The 22,348-nt window shown below is 46.7% G+C and overlaps 1 protein-coding gene across 3 annotated transcripts in view; it reads right to left on the bottom strand.

The window, feature by feature from the left end:
* Window positions 1-1,363: 1,363 nt before the first annotated feature.
* LOC119395423 (stomatin) overlaps window positions 1,364-22,348 on the bottom strand; it is a 99,207-nt gene continuing 78,222 nt past the window's right edge. The window contains exon 9 of one of the 3 annotated variants that reach the window (XM_049415748.1): window positions 1,364-13,334. In XM_049415748.1, coding sequence (XP_049271705.1) covers window positions 13,303-13,334 — 32 coding nt within the window. In that variant the 3' untranslated portion in view covers window positions 1,364-13,302. Of the gene's footprint in view, window positions 13,335-21,498; window positions 22,335-22,348 lie in introns of those variants that run through there. The other 2 variants (XM_037662500.2, XM_049415750.1) reach the window with 2 other exon arrangements.

Below are 22,348 nucleotides of genomic sequence, written 5' to 3'. Positions count from 1 at the left end.
GAGGGCGACGGCGAAAATCCGCCAAGAGTGTCCATATAATTGCTATCGCAATAATAAAAAAAAAATTGCCCGAGTATGTATATGTTAGTGAAAATAGTGTGCGTTTGGTTCAATTCGCTTCCGATGCGCCTTTCATTTTTAAAGTCTTTACTCTTTACCAAAGGTAGATCATGTACGCAACCTTCTTATTTTTCGTAACTTTGTGATTCCATTCGATATCGAGAGGTTGTGCTTTTGTGTTTATTTGATACTCGGATTTCACTCTTCTAACACCTCTAGTTTCTCACGGATACTGAATTGTGCGTCGTTGACTGGACTATTAGAACACTTCCTCTGTTACTGTCCGTCCTTTGAAAATGAAAGACTCGATCTCCGCACAACTTTAGGTCAGATGAATGGAAAGACAATAACATGTATCTTAGGACCACGTGATCTCGTACGCCACAGCTACAAAATGTCCCACATAAGCTCTGCTGAAATGTTTGAAGGCTACCGGACTCGGTGACCAGCTGTGGTGTAGATTTAAAAGGTTCAGCGCAAGACGTACGCAGCAGACAAAGAAGCGACAAGGACAAGAGCTGTCTTTGTCTGCTGTGTACGTTTCGGCGCTGAACCTTTTAAATATGGAACACCAACTAGGCCGCTCCCACACCTTGTGGTGTAGAGCACAGAACTGTCACTATACGCCGGCGACATGAACAGAAGACATTATTATTATTTTTTAAAACCTTTTCCTCCCTTTTATCCTTCCCCAGTGCAGGGTTAACAATCTGGCTAAGTTCTGGTAAATCTGCCTGCATTCTGTGCATTTGCCCCCTCTCTGTGTCATTGAATACTGAATACTATTACGAAGCGGAAAATCCGCAAAAAATACCGGTTTACAGCACAAAGCATAGGGCCTAAAAAATCATTCTGCCAGCGTGATTCTGCTGAAATGAATAGAAATACTATTATACGTGTTGGCCCTCTCCAGGATGCTGATTGGAGACGTTTGGCGACAGTGTGGCATCCTTGGATTTCTTGAGCATGATCGGGTGCCTTACCTTGTTCCTTGACGCCACACCCTGATGTGTGTGAAAATTAAGCCTGACTGTCTGTGGGACAAGGTAGAGGACACGGTCCTTTCTCTCTTTCCCTTGAACGTAGCTTGAACAAGTGTAACAAAACTGGAGTGGTCACCTGCGGTTTCGCCAGTGGCCCTGAGACACTATTCTACGCTCTCAGTGCTTCGGGATCTCCTGTCCATGTAGACAATGTTGCTCCAAGGCAACAGCGTTTATCTTCTCCAACGGCACCTTCTGGACGTTCTTTCTTTCTTAACGTGAATTACGAGTAAAAAAACAACAACACTGACACAATCGGTTTATACGTCTCACTATTCGACTTTATTCAGTCGGTACAAATTACAAAATCCTGGAGTAATGGAGCAGTGAAGGCGTTCACAAGGACAACAAATACAACAACGTTATGATGAAGAGAGATCGAATTTTTATGCGTAAATGCGCTTCTATTCCACATAAGAGGTGCCAAAATTCAGCATGGCTCCGTTTGCGCGCTAGAAGCTGCAGGCTCGCTTAACAGTACTGAGAGCTGTCCGCGCGACGGAGCATAATAATGATATCTCGCCAAAACCACGATATGAATCGCACGACGTAGCGGAGGACTCCGGGTGTTTTTACAATTCTCCCCCATCGATATGCGGCCACCGTCGACGGTGGGTCGTCGTTGATTACAGAATTCGGCTGTGGCCGGGAGTCGTACCCGCGTCCTCGAGTTTTGCTAAACGAAGCACTCCCCCCCCCCCTCTGTTGTCTCTTTCAGGGTGCGTAATAAAATGTAGCACGTATTGCGCAACTGAACATTTTGAATAACTGGGCAAATTGTATACCCTTTATCAACATGGAAATATCCAGTCCCTTGAGAGAGATAAGGTACTCCGCGTCCTCAATGATATAGATATCTTCCAAAGAATGCTCCATTTGCTGTCCATCAGAGGTGTGTAGTATAATATTGGCAGAAACGCTTGCAGCGGTGTACCGACGCCCAGGAAGCGTATATTTGGAATATATTGATGTGTTTCGGTTGGCGTCTTAACATAAATGGGCTTTCACGCTTTATAATATACCGTCATTACAGGGGCATAGGCAGAAATTTTTTTCGGGGGGGGGGGGGGGGGGCACCTCCTTGATCTGTAGTGGGGACGAGCAGGCAGATGTGGTCGAGTGTCATTTTCTGCTCTTTATGCTATGGCAAAAAAAAATTTCGGGGGGGGGGGGCACGGGCCCAGGTGTGCCCTAACGTGGCTACGCCCCTGCGTCATTACTTTCCGGGCACACCTCATAGTCGTTTTCCTGCCACGAAGTGTTGATACGCAGCGCCTTGTTAAACTTGTCTTTACGCGCAAAAAAAAAAAAGAAAGAAAGAAAAGAAAGAAAAGAAAAGAAGGAACACTTGGAGGACGTTTGAGCTTCGCTTGAAGAGTTGAACGCGATAGCGTAATCGGGCCCCGTGCGCGTCGCCTTCTCACTCGGTGGATGCCTCAACCATGCCACAAGAAAACGAACGTCTCTGCGCGTAACATTGGCCCTTTCAAACTATCCTAGAATGCCTACTGCAAGTATAGTTGCGAAGTGCCCACTACACCATAATCTTTCCTTTTGCGAATCAGCGAAGGGCCCACTGCGCGTCCAGGCAACACGTGAACCTACGCTGCTGCTCACTTTGTTGATGCTTTTGCTGCTGATGATTAAATATGTCTGAGCGCTTTGTAATGGGTGGGCCATTAAAACACCCGCTCGTTGCGCAATTCACATGTTCTGACGCCTGGCGCGATTCTACGGTTCTTCCACGCTATAATACATGCGTTAAGGGCATGACATCCCACTACATGACATTCATATAGTGTTTTTTTTTTTTCGAAAGCATTTTCAAGCAATGGCGTGGCTCTGTGGTAGAACACCTGCTTGCCATGCAGAGGGTCTAGGTTCGATTCTCACGTGAACCGAAAATTTTCATTATTTATTTCATTTGCATCTTTCTCGATTTTTCGTTCATGGACAACGGTGATTTTTCGCTCACAACCAACGACGCCGACACCGGAATTTCTGCGCAACGAGCTCTTTAACGCTATCACGTTAGAAAGCAACACTGCGTTATGTCTGTAACTTTGTTTGACAAAAGAAAAGGAGATAAAATTGATGTGACGGCAAAATCTATATCGTGCGCCCCTACGTGGTACTGGTCTCTAAACTCGGCGAGCTATCGCCTGCACTATTTGCATGCTTCTGCTGTCCAAGTGCGGACATTTAACAACGGAACAGTTCAGCGTATGGTGCACGGGGATGCTTACAATAAATGCGCGTAGTAAAGCTTCGGTATGCCGTGGTCTGCAAGTAGCGCTCTTTCACCGAGTAATGATGGTCATGCTGTGGGGCGAAACCGTCGCGCACACAAACGCGCAATAGGACTACCCGGTTTTAACTCCAAAAGAGCAGCAATTCCGCACAGAGCTATGTCTACTTTTGTCTCGGATTGTACTTCCTTCTGAAGGGGGTGGGGGGGAGCTTTCTTTGAAGTTCAGGAACTGAAGGAATCATATTGAGAACACATAATGCGTGACTCGGCGCCGGTAATGATATAGTCGCAGTACGGACTTCTAAGACGGTATATATGGTCCTGGCTATAACCTTTCCTAACCCATTGGTTTACAGGCTCGGCACAATATAGGCTAATAGACCTGACGGGCTTATAGCCTATATTGTCTAGCCAGTCTTAAAAAAATCGATAGTACTGACTTCTTAAAAGCTTGAAAAAATGCGGTCCCTGTGGAGCCATCATCCTTTTTTTTTTCTCTCAATTATTTGGAGGTACAAATGTTGGTCACCACTGACATCTCAGGCGCATAAAAATTCGATCTCTGCTTCGTGAACACGTACGTGTTACGAACGCTCCACCTTTCAAGCAACGTGATCACAAATCAAGCACAATTGATGTTTGTACAAATGGGTGAATGCTACGAAACGCTCATCGATATTGAAGTTACATAAAGCACGAGCGAAAAACTGCTGCTTTTTCACGCACCAAAATTGCGTTTTTGGGGGGATGACGGAATAGGTTAGTTTACAACCACACCCATTTCTAACATGCTGTCATCAGTGCAACTCTTCATTTTTATTTCACGTTGATCAGAACATGATTACAGGGACAATCAGGTGAAAACAATCAATGAAAAGATACAAAACAACGTACAAACATGTGACAATTTAAAGAAGAAACGTCCGTAGTACGAGGTGTGGTGCGATAAATATTGTGTTCTGCGTCCGCGCGGAGAAAAATTTTCGATTTTACGCGAACTTCGATCCTCCAAAGAAATCGAGATTTAAACGGAAGCTTGCTCGTGTGGTACATGCGGCCATAAAACAGCAGTAATGGTTGACATGGATTCGAAAGCTTTCGTACGTCGGAAATAAGCTGAAAAACCTTTCATTAGCAAGTACCAAGTATAATATAAGCCATTTAGAAGCTCTTGGAAAGCGAGATCACTTTTCGCCCGCTACGATTATTTTTTTTTTTTTTTTGAAATCGCAACATTCATTAGAAGCTTTAGGCGTCCTACTGCGAGTTAATTTGCTACGAAGCCGTTTTAATAAGCCTAATAAGGCTGTCTCGCTCTCCTTTTCATTCCCTCTTTCTCACAGACACACGTACATACATACTCACACGCACGCACGCACGCACATGCACGCACCCTTACTATATTTAGTCAGTCATCAGGTCCATCCGCGCATCAGGGGCGTAGCCGGGGGGGGGGGGGGGTTCAACCCTTCCCCCCCCCCGAAAATTTTCAATTTTGCTTGCGTTTGTATGTGTACACGCACACATACAAACGCACGCACAAACATACATAAAGTATGGTTGAACCCCCCCGCCCCCCGAAAAAAATTTCTGGCTACGCCCCTGCCGCGCATATATACCGGCTGATGTACCGTACATTCTGTAGTGCAAGCCGCCAAGTGCTTGTTGCTTAGAAAACACTAAGCTTGTTGTGCAGAAAAGACTTCTTCATAAACTAAAGAGTACGATATACATTTCAGCACTGGTTCAGAGCGGGCGCCATCCAGCCAGTGCTATGTGGGTCCTTCGCAGAAACGTTTTCTTACCGTTAAAAGATAGAAAGCCACTTTATTCCTTTATAAACTGTCCTTGAAGAGCAGCCCGGTGGAAGAAACGTGCATTTTTGTTTCTCTCTCTCTCTCTCTTCTGGCAATGACATGATGCTACAGGCGTAGGCCGGCAGTGACAAAAATTTAAAGAAAAACTTACAGCAAACCAATCGTTTATTAAACAATCCGAAATGATCTTTCGCTAACGAAAATAACAAGTACAATGGTGAGATCATGTTTTGACTTTACGGGACAGTGAAAACGTGCATCGTTGCAAAATGCCTAGTGTAGCTTTTCGATTCTAGTCTAAATCAGCAAGTGTTCTGATTGGTGGTGGTGTTGTTGAGTGCTTTAGGTTCTGTACTGAAGCATGCGAGTACAAAAAAAAAAAAAAAAACAAGAGTGAAATGTCCTGCATAAGTTACATCGCTGACTCCAACATAATGCTTTGTGGCTGCTGCTGAAGCTTAAAAAAAACGAAAATATGTTTACTTAGCCACGACGATGTGCCCATTCGAAACGCAAGCGATAATGCTAAGCACTTGCTTTCAGTGATTGTATCTCATTACCACACGTAAACCCCAGATATACGAATTTGGTGTACATTTTATTTATTTATTTATTTATTTATTTATTTATTTATTTATTTATTTATTTATTTATTTATTTGCAATACTGCCCATCTCTTTCCGAGACCATAGCAGGTGGGCGTACAGGTTGGACATGCAGGTACAAGAGCACATCAGCACTACACGACAAAACAGGAATCCAGTGACAGTCATTAAATTACACCATCTCCCGCTAAAGGGGACCATGAGGCGATGCGAAGCCGGAGCACTTGCACGATCGCGTTCCGTTGGCGTTCGTTGGGCATGCTACCGACCTCGTGTCGTGGAACGCGAAGAGGGACGCTACGCGCGTCGTGTCTTCCATCTAGCCTGGCCGTTAATTCTCACAGGGCGAGCGGGGAACGGCAGGGGGATGGGAGAGGGCGAGCATGAAAGGGGGAAAGCGAGTCGGGAGAGGAAACTGGGGAGGGGAGAGGGGAAGTGGAGAGGGAAAGTGGAGAGGGGGAGGGGAGAGGGAAAGTGGAGAGGGGTTGGGGAGAGGGTGAGTGGAGAGGAGAAAGGGGAGAGGGGTAGAGGGGAAGGGGAATGGTGAGGGGGAGTGGAGAGGAGGTATGTGGAGAGGGTATGCGCATGCGCAGTGAGGGTGGTCACGCCGCTCACCACCACCACCACCACCGCCGGATTGAGCTCGACCTTAAGATACTTCGCATCTAAAAGGCGTACAACGCAAGTTTCCTAATGGTAATTGTGAATCAATACCGAGCTTACATTTTATGAACAAAACACTTGCAATGCTTATAGGTTATACTTGGTGCGGCCTGTACAACCTTGGTGCGTTTGCCAATACCGACAATGCATTCCATGGTGCTAAGATTCACAGATGTTCAGGCTATATGCGTTCAGTCGTAAAGCTGTGATTAACAAATGAAAGCACTGCAATTTTGTTGTTGTAACATCACGTAATAGTGAAAGCATAGGTGTAAGTTGTGGAACATTTTTAGCAATTGAAGCCAATAAGTTAGTTTTTAGTGCCCCATTTACTGCGTACAGTATAGATATGCGTAATCTTTGTACTTCTCAGTGAACCTAATGCTCTACGTTCGTAAAGCGTGTTTTATTATTGGAAGACATAGGAGAAAACTCGCAGGGTCTCTCGTGCATTGGTTTAAGACGACTCGAAGGCGAAAGCCATTTGATGTGTCTATTTGATATCACACAAACGGCGCCCCTTTTTTTTTCTCATTCTTTTCTTGTGTGTAGTCACGCGAAGGCCGCAAAGACGAAGTGAACGCGCATCTTGAGACCACTTCGACTTGCTTCATTTCGCTCACGTTCAAGGTCACGTTCCCATGAGACATGCAAGGCTTTCGCCTCAAAAGTTGTTACCATTTCATCCGTTCGAGCTATCATTAGGGAAAATGTGGCTAATTAAAAGCGCACGTATTGGCAGGCCATTGATTGCCGTGCTTTGCAGGAAACATGTTTTCGCAGTTAGAGTTGCACGCACTGCACGCAAGTTGCACGCAAAATTTGGGCGCCTCTTTCAAGCAACACTTTCTGTGTATCTCAATTCTGGCATGACGAGAACTTCGCACAGTTGGTATATCAGCGCCATAGCAGTCCTATTACTATGGTCGGTCAGTAATAGCTATAAAATAAGCGCCTAATAATCCTGCCAAAGAACCGCAGACGTGTAAACACATATTTGACCTAAGAGCGCCGTGTCGGCAAACTGTACTTCGAGCAGTAGCTTGTGCTTTGCTATGTTCAAGGTGTTAAACTAATGTGAGAGCCCTGTACGTAAACTCGAATCTACACTGCTACGCTTGCTTGTGCCGTTTCAGCTCACCTGCCCCGATGATCAATGAAGCATCTGGATCCGCGAGCTAACGAGTTCACATAGCCCGTCATGGGATGTCCTGTATTTGCACACCAGCGTCCATTTATTCGTCAGTTGCTCGTTTACTTTTAATAAACCAGCTCAGTAAACAGAAAACATTAAAATTCAAGAGAATACAAGCTCATGTCCAGGGAGTCTTTGCACAAATAGTGCGCGAAGTAATAATATCGACGTTGCTACTGCCCTCGTTTTTCCTTGAAGCGTCACGTCAATAGAGAGTTTTAGCACTGGGGACCCCAAGCCACCTGCGTACGCACGCGTTCCTTTGTACGCCCAGCCGCATCCACCGAGAATACAAAAGAGCGCAAGGGCCCGCGCGCCCCCAAGCCCGCGGGAACCCAGCACTAAAACTCTCTCATTTCTACTGTCGTCAGTTCACCCTGACGACAGTCGCTTCGTTGCTCCAAGCAATATTAAAACGCGACCTGTTCTCACCACATTCGCGTAACCTGAGCGTGCAACTAACGCTTCGTTTCCAAATTGCGATATATTTCTGTAGACAGTGAACAAGCGGCTATAGTTGCATAACGTACACACCTGACTGAGGTACCGCAGCAAGATATCGACGAGACTGCAAGTTCTCTCGCCGCTTAAGACGGGTAGCTTGGAATCCAAAGGTGTCCAAGGTTTTCAACATAGGCATTCAGTTTCCAAGTATAATTCGTATAAGTCGCGAATATTTTTTTTTGTAGTTTCATGCTCTTGAAAATTTCGAACTAGAGCTAAGATCCCTCGACTGGTACTCCTTTTTGTGCGTTAGCTCGAATAACTAATTTACTTCGCATGCTTCTGGTGTAAGTCTCTGATGTGAGTATACTGCGCAGTAACAGAGATAATATACAATTTGCCGATTTACCTTTGACAGTCGATGTCGCCTTCTAAACGTATGACGTTGTTTCTTCTTTTTTTTAAAATTGTATATCGGGTCCGACGGGCTTAAGTGCACGATGGCCTGATTTGAGCGGTTGTCGCGAATTTTCCGCGGCCCACGACCAATTGGTCCCACGAATAACTCAGCTTCCGTTCCACGGCGCTGTGTGCTCGACCCTTTCCCGCAATTTACTGTACACGAATTGTCCCCAAATCGGCTACTGGGTTAAAAAAAAAAACACTTCAGTGTATTTCTTAGTTTTTCGTTTTATCTTGCGTAGCGACTCTTTTAATAACCCAGCTCCCCAACCTCCACTGCGCACTTACGTGTTGAAATCGCAACAGGGCACGACGCCAAGTTACGCGTAACGAATTCCGTTGCGCGATGCGATGCGTGAAATGTAGTACATGCGCGTAGACAAAGCTTCTTTTGTCGTAAGTCGGAGCGGTTGTATATAGTGCAGTCACCTGGAGGCTGCTCACTTGCCCCGTCATTGCATTCGGTTGGAGGTCACGCAACTCCCCGCATACCTGACAAGCTCACCTCAAAACAATGGCAACCACTACACACCACCTCAAAGCAATTGTATCCTGCTGTTTCGCCGAGCCTTGGCTGCCACTCATGCGCGCAAACTATTCCTTTATTTTTTTCTAGCGGGCTAGCGCGTAATGAGTTTGTGCACTTGGTAAAGCGTCGCGCGCGCGGAAAAATTATATGCAGTTACATGAGGAATTCCAAGTTGGCTACAAGGCGAATCGCGAACAGGGCCAACTCTAAAAATACGAGACCATTTCATCCGGTGATGGTGGGTGACCAGCGGTGCTGACGGGCGAACTCCCGTCTCTGCTCTCGTTGCCGTTCATCATAAGCTCGCTGCATCTCGCGCGTTCTTGCAGTGGGATCCCACACTTGCTACGTACGACAGTGCCACCTCTAATCCTGACGTGGCCACTAATCAACTGACGTGGCGAAACACGCACTCACTGATTTTTATCGCTTTAATGCATTAGTTCTTCCACCACTCCCTAGAGGACACCAGAGGTTTTATCAGTTTAATGTTTCAAGTACACACTTGAAGCATTAAATTGATATAAAGTCACTGGAACGGGAAAAGTACCGCGTTCTTTTTCTCTTCGCCGCCACGCCCTTTCGGCGGCTTCGCCACATAAATGGTCCAGCTCGGTCGCTTCGCTAGCGTCTCCCGGCCGCCGACGCATTGCGCTTTGAAGGGCGATTACGCATGGCGAAACTTCTCCTCATTGCAACTTGTGTCCGAGCACCAGAGCCGACTTCAATCACGTCTTTGTGAATTGCCCAAACAAACCCAAGCCCCCCTGGCAAGGGTCAGAACACCAGGAGCGATGGGAGGCTGCTCTGCGCAGCTCGCAACCGGAGTTACAGCTCCGGACAGTGGGCTGGGCCAGAGGGGTCACCGAAGCACAGAAGTGTCCGGCCACCTAGAGCGGCCCGAGGGCTCATCGTCGTCCTGCTTCCGCTTCTCCCCACACACCCCCCTCACATGATTCTTTCACGAATCAATAAAGTTGTTTACCTACCTACCTGAAGGGCGATTGTTTTGATAGCCTCAGAAAAGCGTGCAGGAACTTTACTACATCCCGTGCCGTTTTGACACTACATCGCAAGCCTGTCGAGGCATCAAAAGAAGGCATGGGTGCTGCGCCGGCTGCGCTTTCGGGAGCAGCAACCGGCGGGAAGCGGGAAAGCCCTCTTTGCTATTCCCAGCGGGAAAAAGGATGCCAAGCGACGGGTTGTGTGGCTGCACAGAATACGGCGCAAAAAATTTGTTTCCACGACTTACACCCGCCTTTGTGAGGCAAGCGTTTCATTGACAATTCGCAAATGCTGTTTCGGGGAATGTTGGCGTCTCCGCTGCACTAGTGCAGCTTGTTTCGCGTGGCTGCTGCAGAAGGTTCATGCACAATAACATTGCCGGGCAGCTCTTGATTATGTTTGGCATAAATGACGCCTTTGGGCTCACATATAACGATCAGTGTACCATGAAAACTGACTGCTACAGACTGGTATTGCGTGACGTGACTGAATGACGAACATAAATACCAGGTGGTAACATGAAAATAATGACACGCATGTCATGTAAGCCATGATTTATATGCCATGCTTATGGTGCACCTGCGGCCGGTTCGCTGGCTTGATATGCACCAATATTGGTAGCGCGTGACGTGACTGTATAATTGTGCCTTTTGTGTCAATCCAGCAGATTCCACGCATTGTGGGAATCAATTTAATGCGAAGCAGCCAGCAAAGAGCTGCATATATCGCCTTGTTCGTCTTTGAGGCAGATGAAATCATTCATGTCATGACATCTAGTTCACTATATATCGCATGTTTGTCATGCATGCATGCATGTAGAATCTGGTATATACAACGCATGACCTGTAATTTATGTTCGTCACGCACGCACGTCATGCCATACCAAATTTGGTATACATCCAGTTAACAAAACGGCCGGAAGTGCACAAAGACAGTGTAATGTAAACCATGCCGTACATGTAATGCATGTCATGGTTTTCACGTCACCACCTATCATTCAAGTTCGTCACACAGCCACCTCGCGCTATACCAATTTTGGTGTATACATCAAGTTACCGAACCGGCCGCGAGCGCACCATGAACGTGGCAAGTAAGTGATGCTGTACATGACATACAAATCATGATTTTCATGTTACCACCTGTCACTAACGTTCATCATACAGAAATATCTCGTCATATCAATTTTGGCATATGCATTTCACTAAACGACCGCCAGCGCCCTGAGTCCATGTCATGCAAATTATGTTTTACAGGGTATGCCTGCCATGATTTACACGTTATGATCAGTAACTTATGTTCGTCATACACTCTTGTCACGCCATATCAATTTTGGTGTGTATCACGCTAGCGAAGCGGCCGCGAGAGCACCATGAACGTGCCATGTAAATCATGCCGTACACGTCATTATTTTCATGTTACCACCTGTAGTTTATATTCGTCATACAGTCATGTTATGTCATACCAAATTTGGTATACATCCTATTAACTAAACGGCCAGGAGAGCACATAGTCGTGGGCTGATAGATAGATACTACGTTCAAACTCGCAGAAGTTCGCTAAGAAATGATTCGCATTTAATAAATGCCGACAGGCGAGCGCGTAAATGCCACGCAGTTCGCATTTCTTTATCGCGTTAGTACGCGTGCGCATGTAGGCAAGTGACAACTGCCGCTATTTTTTTCCTTATTAGTTAGAGAACAACGGTATGCTTCATTCGGGGCTGCAAAAGCGCACGCAATGCGTAAAACATGCGTTACTCCGCGGGAAATCAACACCGCGCCGCCGAAGCTTCGGCCGCGCTGGACCAAATATGGCGGCGGGCAGGACGGTCGCGGTACTTTTCCCGTTCCTGTGACTTCAAATTGATAAAACGCCACGTGCCCTTCGCTATCTATCTATCGCTAATCTCGAACATATGCTCTGGCGGTGCCCCGCGTTACACGGCGGCGAAGTCATCACGCCGTCAAAATGGGAAGAAGCTATTACAAGCTCCTGACTCGAAGCACAACTATGGGCAGTCCAACGGGCCCGCGACGCAGCAGAGAGACTTGGTCTTTCTGTTCCGACGTGGGAGCGGCCCGCAACGTGCTAGGGCGCGTTCCGAGGGACCGAAATAAAGTTTATTCATCCATCCATCCACGTGCCCTTCAGAGAGCGGTGGAAGAACTAATGCATTGAAGTTAGTTCTTCTGCTGCTCCTTAGAGGGCGCTAGAGGTTTTCGCTCACGGACAGCAACACGAAGAAATCAAGGAGGTGTGCCATATACAGCTCTGTTGTAAAGGGCTTTCGAATATCGACTGGCGCTCAACAATATATTCATGCGGTGTTCGTAGACTGGATGGCCCATAACATAGGTGGCCCACAGAAGAGGGACCGGACTGTGTGGTTTAACATCGTGTAAGCACATAGCCGTCACAACACGCAACAAGTGTATTTCGATCCAGAAGACATGTCATGTCATCTGCGGAAAATTATCCCAGGAAACCCTTTCCCGACACATCAGTATTTCACATTTTCGCGAACGCGTCATTTCACGAAATGTGCGACTGATATACATTATATACGACCCGTCATCGCTTGTTCAGAGGCACTTGTGGTTAGAAACAGGCTTGTTCCATTCACTTATATACAAACTGTATCACTAATTAAAGCTATCGAAAAAAAAAATCCACGAAATTTGTACATCGACGTACTTTTGTTAAGAGATAACACGATCAACGCTCCACCGGTCAACATTTTACTGCGTAAATAAACATATTTCAATAATTTGGACTATGCGTTGTGGTCTATAACTCTACATGTTCAATGTAAATTAATTGTCACACGCCTTTCGTTTCGCAATGAAGCAGCGTTGTTATCATATTTGAAGTATGTTTACGGCGCCGACGGCAACAAGAACGTCAGCGCTTTTTCTTCTCTTTTTTTTTAGCAACAGCGACGAGGACACCCCTGCTCTCCTTCGCTCATGATCTCGCCACGTTATTCAGGACCCACAGACTCGTATATAACAGCTGGTGGTTCGAGTCTTTGCTCCCGAGTTCGAGCGGAAGTGGGTCAAATGGGCAACGGGAGACGCAAGCACAAATCAGTGCGCACAGCAACGTCTGATGACTTGGGTGCGTGTAATGCAACGAAGGCAATCTTCTTTGGTACCAATGGCGCTTGTGGCTCCACCGACGTCCCTTCGATGTCCCGGGGGTGCGCAGCTTCGCTTCCAGGCTTTGTTCTCAGAGGTCTTGACTAGAAGTTCGGTCTAGAGCTGAAATTCAAGCAAGAACATGCAAATCACGTGCATACTTATGCCCTACGCGCACAGAGGAGCGAGTTTCAGAACTAAAGAGGAAGATAAAGGTGAATGAGCTTCGTGGCAATACTATCATTGAGTTGGCAACATATATGTGTAACACGAGGACTACCAATTACGGAGGATTTCGTCTCCCTGTGTATAGCTTTATTTTTCCTAACAATCTGTTTGGATAATATCGCAAGGATGCCTCCTCGCTAAGATTTTTTACTTCAGTAAAGCTTGTTGTTGGGCTAGTTGGTGCACGTTTCATGGAATAAAAAGACGCGAAACACCAAGGAAGATAGGCGAAAGAAAACAGCGTAACTCACAATTTTCGCCTGTCTTTTTCTTTGTGTTCTGCGTCTTGTTATTCGGTGAATTTTTACTTCCTTGGTTTCGTCGACGTGTTATCATAAAACGTACACGAGCGTTATTAAATGCCACCCACGCCATCATTCAGTATGGTATGGAAAAACTTTATTTGATACGTGATCGAAAAGAAAAAAACTCAGCAACCACCGACCGAGCTCTGCAGGTATGAGAGTAATCAGGCAACCGTGACGCCTTCCTGAGAGACCTTTAAGAACAAAAGATGAAAACTTGGAGGACGCTTAAGCTTCGCCTTCAACAGTGGAACGCGAAAGCGTTATCAGGCTCCGTTCGCATTGCCTTCTTATTCGCTTGCCATGCTTCGCTTCTCAGTGGACACCTCAATCGTGCTGTGATCGTAGGAAGGTCTGTGCGCGTAACATTGGCCGTTTTAAACCCTCCTAGAATGCCTGCCTACTGCAGGTACAGTTGCGAAGCGTCCATTACGCCATAATTCATTATTTTGCGAAGTAGCGAAGTACCCACTATACGTGTCCCATCTATACACAGCTGCACACTTTGTGGAAACTATGGCTGATAATGATGGTGCTGAGTAATTGTGGCTGAGCGCTTTCTAATGGGTGGGCCTTTAAACCACCCAATTGTTGCGTAATTCACATGGTGTGAGGCCTGGTGAGACTTTACGCTTCTGCCACACAATAATACATCTGTTAACGCGACTCCGCCCTACGTGACGCCTGTGTGGGGTTTTTTTCTCTCGAAGCAGTTTCAGGCACTGACGTGGCTCTGTGGTAGAACACCTGACTTCTACGCAGAATGCCTGGGTTCGATTCCGGCTGAAACCCCTAATTTCTATTATTTGCACCCATCGTGATTTTTCGCTCTCGGACTACGCCGCGGACGCCGACCCCGAAATTTCTGCGACACGGACTCTTTAACGCTGTCTCGTTAAAATTAAATGGAATACTCAGGTTAGCACTGTGCTTTTCTGGGCCAGTTGGCACATGATGACAGTGAAGGGTTCCAGCGCGTTACGACGCGAGCACAAGAAGAGAGACGCACAGGACAAAGGCTGGACTAACAATTGAAGTTTATTAAAAGAAGCTATTCCCTAGAACTACGCCACGCATGCGCAAAGAACCAACAGCAGTATTCATGCTAACATACAATCTAACACGCTCCATCCCCTTTTTATCTTTTTAACCCGGCCTTAACAAATTATGGCTTCGTCAGATATTGAACTTTCTTATCTGGGAGATGAACCGAAAGTTAACCGACACAAAATTCAGCGCCCTACTTCCCGATTTCGAAAGCTCCGCATATTTCCCTTTCTAGTCTATTACGTTCCCTCCGCACAATCCAAACACTGCCAAAAAAGTGGTCTGCATCCTCACCTCTTGCAATGCAAGGGCAAGTGCCCTCCTGTGCCAGTTGGGAGCACAGTGCGATGCTCCTGTATGCTCTCATTGAGGCATCGGCCAACATAGGACCGACCGCAGGAGAGGGGCACCTGATACACTACAGACGACGCACAATTTGTGAAAACAGTAGAGTGCTTTTTCCCGCAACTACTGCTCGCATCTTTCTTCTCTCCTGTGATACTCTTGCATACCCTTGCCAGTTTTCTAGGCGCAGAAAACATCAGCGCAATGCCATTAATTGTGGCCACGCGTTTACTTGTGAGACACGCCTTGAAGAAACAGCACCACTTCGACCTTTTTCCTATTCAAGCATTCCGTGCCTTCGCCAACCTTCGCTGCATTCCCGATGGAGGCAAAAATGTTTGAGGCCCGTGTACTTAGGTGCACGCTTAAAGAACCACAGGTGGTCGAAATTTCCGGAGCCCTCCACTACGGCGTCTCTCATAATCATATCGTTGTTTTGGGACGTTAGACCCCAGATATTATTATTATTCGTCAACCTTCGCTGGATTCTTTCTAAAAAAAAGTTGTAAGTCCAGCCTTTGTCCTGTGCGTCTCTCTTCTTGTGCTCGCGTCGTAACGTGCTGGACTCCCTTCACTTTGTCAAATACTAAGGTAGTTTCTTAAATGCAGTGTTTTGAAAGCTTGCGCACCTGACTTTGAAGGGCGTCTCCATATTTCCAGTTGATCCGTCTGTGCTTGCGCTATGCATGCTTACTATCAACATGAATTCAAAACACGAGCAAATAGGAAAAAAAATCAATATTCTGCAGCGTTTCCACTTTCGACAACGTTTGCGATCGCGGTTTTATTTAGGTTCCGAAATGTGCACCTCAGGGACAACACGATGCTTAAAGCTGTCAACGGAGTGATTGCATATATCGCTATTCTCTGTAATATACGTACGGTTAACATGTCTTGTTCGCGTTTGAATTTAGGCAGACAGTACCCTCTAATATATAGCGCCTGTATACTTTCAAATACTTTCAAACTACAGTAAAGAGCAGAGGAATATAAAATGGGGCTGTGTAAAAGAACGAACAGAAAACAAGAGGAAGATAGATAAGGCTGGGAAGAAGACAAAGTCCTTATCGCGAGTAGGATGGCGTACCTTTACGAGCAGACCACTCGGGTAAGCGAGATGCGTTCAGGACACCCGCTATAAGCTGTATGCCGCTATACAGAAAATGTCCCTTATAGAAAAATAACTTTTATTGCACACTGAAACAACAAAGGTGACATCCACTGATGCCGAATGCATATATGAATGATTACGTACATTGCAGAGTAACATTCCGTAAGGTGACAGCGCTTACTGTAGCCAACAGTCATCAAAATCACGTGTACAAGAATTATAAGGGGCACCCTTTACAGAGATGGGCATGGGACGACCAGCGCTCCAACTTACACTACGGTACGCCATGTTCATAATCCTGCAGAAGTTTGGACCGTGTTTTGATATCATAGTTTGCCAATGCCGAATACCTAGAAGCATCCTTAAGTTACTGCCTCTGTTCATTTCCAGCCCAACAGGGACAAATGTTTCACCCCAATAAAGGAATGATCGAGGTGTGGCTCTAGAAAAATTGCGAGATCATTAAAAAAAAAAGAATACGAGGAAGGCGTATCGTACTTCCTCCTTCCTCTGTACCCTGTCGTACACCAAAATTACGCAGATACGTCCGGCGACGTCATAATACACATATTTTTTATCTCGATCTCTTCCTTAGCTAAAGTATATTTCCCGGCTTGGTGCATGTGCTGCCACAGTTTATCTGTAGTGTCCGTGGGCTAGAGAACTTGGCGTAGTAACGAGAACGCGCTGATATGTTAACAAGGCACCGCATAATAAAGAAACAAACAAAAAAACCATAAATAGCGTGGTTCAAACACTTAAGGGTGAAAAATTAAAAGCTTTAACGTTTGTACAAGAAGTGATAGACATAACGTATATTTGGGCTCGTTTTTTGAAGGTTAAAAAAAGAAAGAAAAGAATTAAAGCACGGGAATGCATGGGGCCTCTCCTCAGCGCAACCGCCTGTACTCAGTGGAACCATGAGTATGCATCCAAAGCGGATGGTCCCGTCTGAAGGACCACCGCAGTGTGAGAAAGAGCGTGATCGTTTTTGCAGGATCGGGACTCAATAAATGTGCACGAAGTAGTAAAGGCGTAAACGTTTATGTAACGTAGCATTATATGTTATACAAAAAAATGTTACAACAGAGTGTCATCAGAACGAGACAGCTTTAAAAACCAGCGTTCCATTCGCCCTGCCGTACGACAGTCCTTTCCGCTATACTGTGATAGTCTTTTAGGACGCATTCACACCGGTGACTGACGTATAGGTCGCGCGATCGACTGCGCGTCGCAACCAAGAAACGGCTCACCGAGCACACCGATGTTCAGACCGGCAGGCGTGACTTGCCCGTCGCCGCACCTATATGTCTCACGATTGGCGCAGTTCGCGTTTCCTCACCCCACTATCGCCACGTAAAATATAAGCTTCAGCATATACGGACGTACTGATTATGCGCCGCTCATTGGTTTGGGTAGGTGCGCTATAAGTTAATGGAATGTTATTCAAATGTGACTTTCTTTCAATCTCCAGACGTTTGTAATCTCCCACGCAAGCGTGACCCGGTTGTTTGGTATAAACTTTTATTGAGTGTCCTGCAGTTTGATGACCCGGGCTCGGGTCTCTCACATCGGGACGTCCAGGCCAATCGCCTAGTCGCCGCTTCGAGGGCCTGCTGGACGGCCCAGATTTGGTCGGCGAGCTCTGAGCTGTGCAGGACATCGACCCATCTCGCCGGGAGAAAATCGGGATTTAAAGGGGCCCTGCAACACTTTTCGAGCATGCTCAAAAAGCGCTGCCGATCGGTAGTCGAGGCTCCCGAGAACACGCGAGCCAAATATTATAGCGATGCGCACGGCCTGGAATTTACAATAAATTCTCAAAGTCAGCTGAAAATCGCTCCCTCTTCTCTCGACAAATGATGTATTAGTCCGCAAAATATGACGCGATTGTCGGCAGTTCCACCATTGGCTGATGTTATAATCACGATAACACCCTCATTATTACTTTCGTTGTTAATTTTGAGTTCAATAAGTAGATAATATGTATGTTTATATTATGTTATCGCGTTAAAAACACCGAACAAACATTAATATTAGCACTTCCGGTCTCACCGACAGCTCGTCTGCTCGTAGTTGCGTGGTTCCGTTTTCTTCGCCATGCGCAGTGCCGAAAACGTGAATATTTCTGTGCTTTTGACCATCGCCGGTTGCCGTTGAGAGTGGCAGCCGTTCGAGTGTTGCCTCGTCAGCTGAGAACTGCATCGTCGGCACGTTCTCACGACCGACCGAGGCACGGGCGCAGCGTGTCTCCGATAACAATGCTGGCGTCCGGTAATGGCGGCGCTTCGGGGTCGTCTGCCAGTGCCGTCTTACGAGGCGGTGTATCGGAGTATGGGCCGAAACCGATCTCAGCTGTCATTCGTTCCAAACGAGCGCGCACGTTTGCTTCCATGGTTGGCAGAGCGATGAAAACACTACGGCGTTCGAGGTGCACACCCAACATTACCAAACCGACGCGCAGTTTTCAAGCACGCGCGATACACAGCGCGATCGACTCCGCTCGACGAGAACGACGCAAGCCGACCGGAAGTGGCGGCACAGACCACGTGGTTGCGCCGAGACGCCAGAGAGAAAAAAATGAAAAAAATGCCGCCGGCGCTGACGTCGCCTCCTCGCACCTCCGCCCTCCCTCCCTCCCCTCACGCCGCGCGCAGCTTTCCGCGCGCTCGCTGCGTTGAGTTGTGAGAGAAAGCTGCGGAACGTGATCTCTATAATTTGGTAACACCACAACACCACTTAGACTTGACGAATTCGAAAAATTCTTGCGGCATATGGCTCGTGAAGAGTCATACGTCAATAATGGGACTATTCCAATATAACAAAGAAAGGTGTTGCAGGGCCCCTTTAATACCTTTAGTATTTGAGTCACATTTCTAGAGAATGTGTTTGAGAGTAGCAGGTTCTATACCGCAGACCTTTCTGGTGCTTTCGCGGTAGATCTTGGGGTAGAATTTACAATACGCTAGCGGATCTGAATAAGTGTCAGTCTGTAGCTGCTGCCAGGTGGTAGCTTGGACTCTGCATAACTTGGGCGGAGTGAAACTCCGTCGGGCCAGATATAAAGCCTTAGTAATTTCATTGTAGTTCGTTAGCCTGTCATTGTCTTCGTTAAGCGCGAGGGCTGTACCGTAACGGTCAGTTATGTCGCATGCAGCGCAGTGCGCTGTCTCGTTAAAGTTGGCAAGTTTAGGGCAAACTGCGCCCGCGTGGGCGGGGAACCAGATCGCGGTGATCGGAACCTGCAACGCTTTTCTGAACAGCTCAGTCAAACGTCCTCCTTTTACAAGAACTTCATTTTGTTTGGTTCGAGAGCGTATAGCCTTGCCTGCTCTGACACGTTTCTCTTATTTCACTGGCCGACGAGGGGCGACGAACTAGCAGTAGTGGCGAGGTTTCTAGTTGGGCCATGCTAGCGAGGGGAAAAAGAAAGAAAGAAAGGAAAGCGGATCACCGGGCGAAGAAGGTACTGAGCCGCTTCCCCTTGAGAAATTTAGCAGCTATAGCGACTCAAACCTTCGCTTTTCCGATTAAGGTGACCACCTGCGACCGTCCCGGTCACGCGAACTCTATCAGTCGCTGGTGTGAATGAGCCCTTCAAGTTACGATTCCAAGCGTTCGACTATATAGTGGGAAACAAATATATAAAACAGGTCACTCTCTGTTACAACAAAATAAACTCAACATGATTGCAACAATCGCGCGTGCTATTTAATAGATGGACATATATAGGACGCTTATGTACGAACGTGTATTATATGGCACAGCTTGAATCTAACAGAAGGTCAAGTTTTCAGCGTCCTGAAGCTGTCGTGTTAGTAGGCGCCGTTTTGTCTCGTTTGAAAGACCGGATAAAGCACTGTTTTTTTCGCATCGCTCCACGTTAGGATAATCTGAAGAACACACGTTTGAACACCTGCGAGCAAACTAGCCGAACGATTGCAATTTCGGCCATCGTCTTAACATTCTCGAAAAATGTGTCCGTCTTGCATATTAACAACTGCTTCTTCAGCGGCATGGCTTAATTATTCCCACATTTCTTTCACCAGCCGCTTATATGCTTTTGTTTTGCGGTTTACAAACACATACGATTAAGTATTGAAATATATTTTCTGAAGTTGAATGCTTGCCGAATGACAGCATTACCTCTACGTAAGTGTAAGACTATCCACAGTGCTATCAACAGCAACAAAGGGCAACTACTGAGTAGCGACAAGAAGAGCTCCAGTGATCCGAAGGCACATTCGTATACGTGCTCCCAGATACAAAGCATGTGCGGTGGCAATAAACAATAACGCTGCCTTAGACTTCAATGCGCAGTCGTTCTCTGCCCTTACATTTCTTCGCGATAGACCAACACTCAAATGTGCTGCGTTGGCAGCTGCATTAGAGAGTATTCACCAATGCACCTATGCGATAATTCAACATAGTTCGAAAAAAAAAGAAGAAGAAATGAAAAAGGCCTTGGCGATCTAATTGACTTTCAAAAAGTAGTTATTTGAAAAAAAAATTATCCTGGGCAGTGAGTGCAGAAAGGCAATTAGGCTGCGCGTCCAAGTGACGATTCTGTATTTTAAACATTTATATGTTCACAGATGTACAATGAACCTTCTGGAGAACGAATGCATCTTGAGAACAGGCAGCTGTAAATACTGCTCCGTTTCATAAAACAGGAGGTCATAAACGAGAAAGCCATTCGCACGCGCATACACGCGAGCACAAACACACACATTGACACACGCACACAAACATACACGCATGTGCGTGCAACGAACTAAACTAATCAACACTCAAGAACGTTCGTCCACGGCTCACGCTTTTACTCTACGGTCTTTCACGTATAGCTTCGCTGACCACGCGCTTCTCGTATCTAGGCAACGTTTTATCACTTAACACTCGTCGCAAGTGAAACTTACTCGGAAGGAATTTCTTAAGAGGCCTTTCATTTACATGACTTTCCAGCTTAAATGGCCCCTCACCAGGTCTCATCGCAAATTTTGGTTATGTATACACTGGAAGTTGTAAGGCGCCGTCTAGGGACCATTTTACCGATTTTTTTTTTTAAGTCGGATCATCATTGCAAGAGTTACAAGAAATCAAAATGTCCCGTCACCATGTCACCAAGAGTCGAAATGCCATCACTTCCAACGCTGACACTCTAGAACCCTCCGCAAGTGAAATTCCTTCCTTGTCTCCTCGCGTTTACCAAAACCAAGAGATCGCGTAACGTTCACGTGACGAGCCCACCCTCTTTGTATTTTTTTATGGTTTCTGTTTTGTTTCGCGGAGTATTTCCAGTGGAGGCATTACGCGCTCCGCGTTGCATGATTACCACAAGTCACATGCCGTGGTCGCAACGTCAGCGACCACGGCATGTGACTACGCATGTTGCGTAGGCGTTTGCGCCTCTAGCTCGAAGCACGACCCCCTCGAGAACAAGCCCACTTGACCATATGTTCCAAAAAGTTTTCACCGTTTTCGCGCCACGCAGCCGTTTTAACTTTGCAGACACGATCGCCGCTGTGTGATCTACGCGTAGTACTATTTCATTTGCAATGCTCAAACCTGGTGAGGAGCCCTTTAAATGATATACCACGCAGTGCATCAGTCAACGGCAATCGACGGTTATCCTTGGCAGGGTTTAAAAATGCTCCTGCACGCAGAGGGAAGAGGTCGTGGGGGGTACACAGGCTTTTATCTAAACAAGTTACTTAACGTATGGAATGGAGCTTATGCGCTCATCTGGACTCCGATGCTTATGTCTTCATCGGGGCTCCGACAAGCCAGTCTGCGCGCAAATATGCTCCTCGTCGCTCTCATATGCTGTCTTTACCCTATTACCTCGTACGCAGTGATTATCTCCAGCCTGTGGCGGTCTCTCAGATGCCAGTAAAGAGCGTAAGCTATGGACGACTTAACACCTTCCAAGTCGGTGTTAATTCTCTCGAGCACATAGACACAGCAACAGTGCTGCCGATCCAGGCCGGCCGCACGAGAGACGGCGGCCAAGGCACGTGCAGGCAGGCGGGTAGGCAGACGGGTAGCGGTGCATCAAAGCCGTGCTCTCAGGTGCTCAGGATGGGCGTTCTGTGCAGGCAGGG

Source organism: Rhipicephalus sanguineus, chromosome 1 (genome assembly GCF_013339695.2).
Source record: "Rhipicephalus sanguineus isolate Rsan-2018 chromosome 1, BIME_Rsan_1.4, whole genome shotgun sequence".
Classification (NCBI taxonomy): Eukaryota; Metazoa; Arthropoda; class Arachnida; order Ixodida; family Ixodidae; genus Rhipicephalus; species Rhipicephalus sanguineus.
The sequence above is the reverse complement of the archived record's forward strand: the minus strand, read 5'-3'. Positions and strand labels throughout refer to the sequence as shown.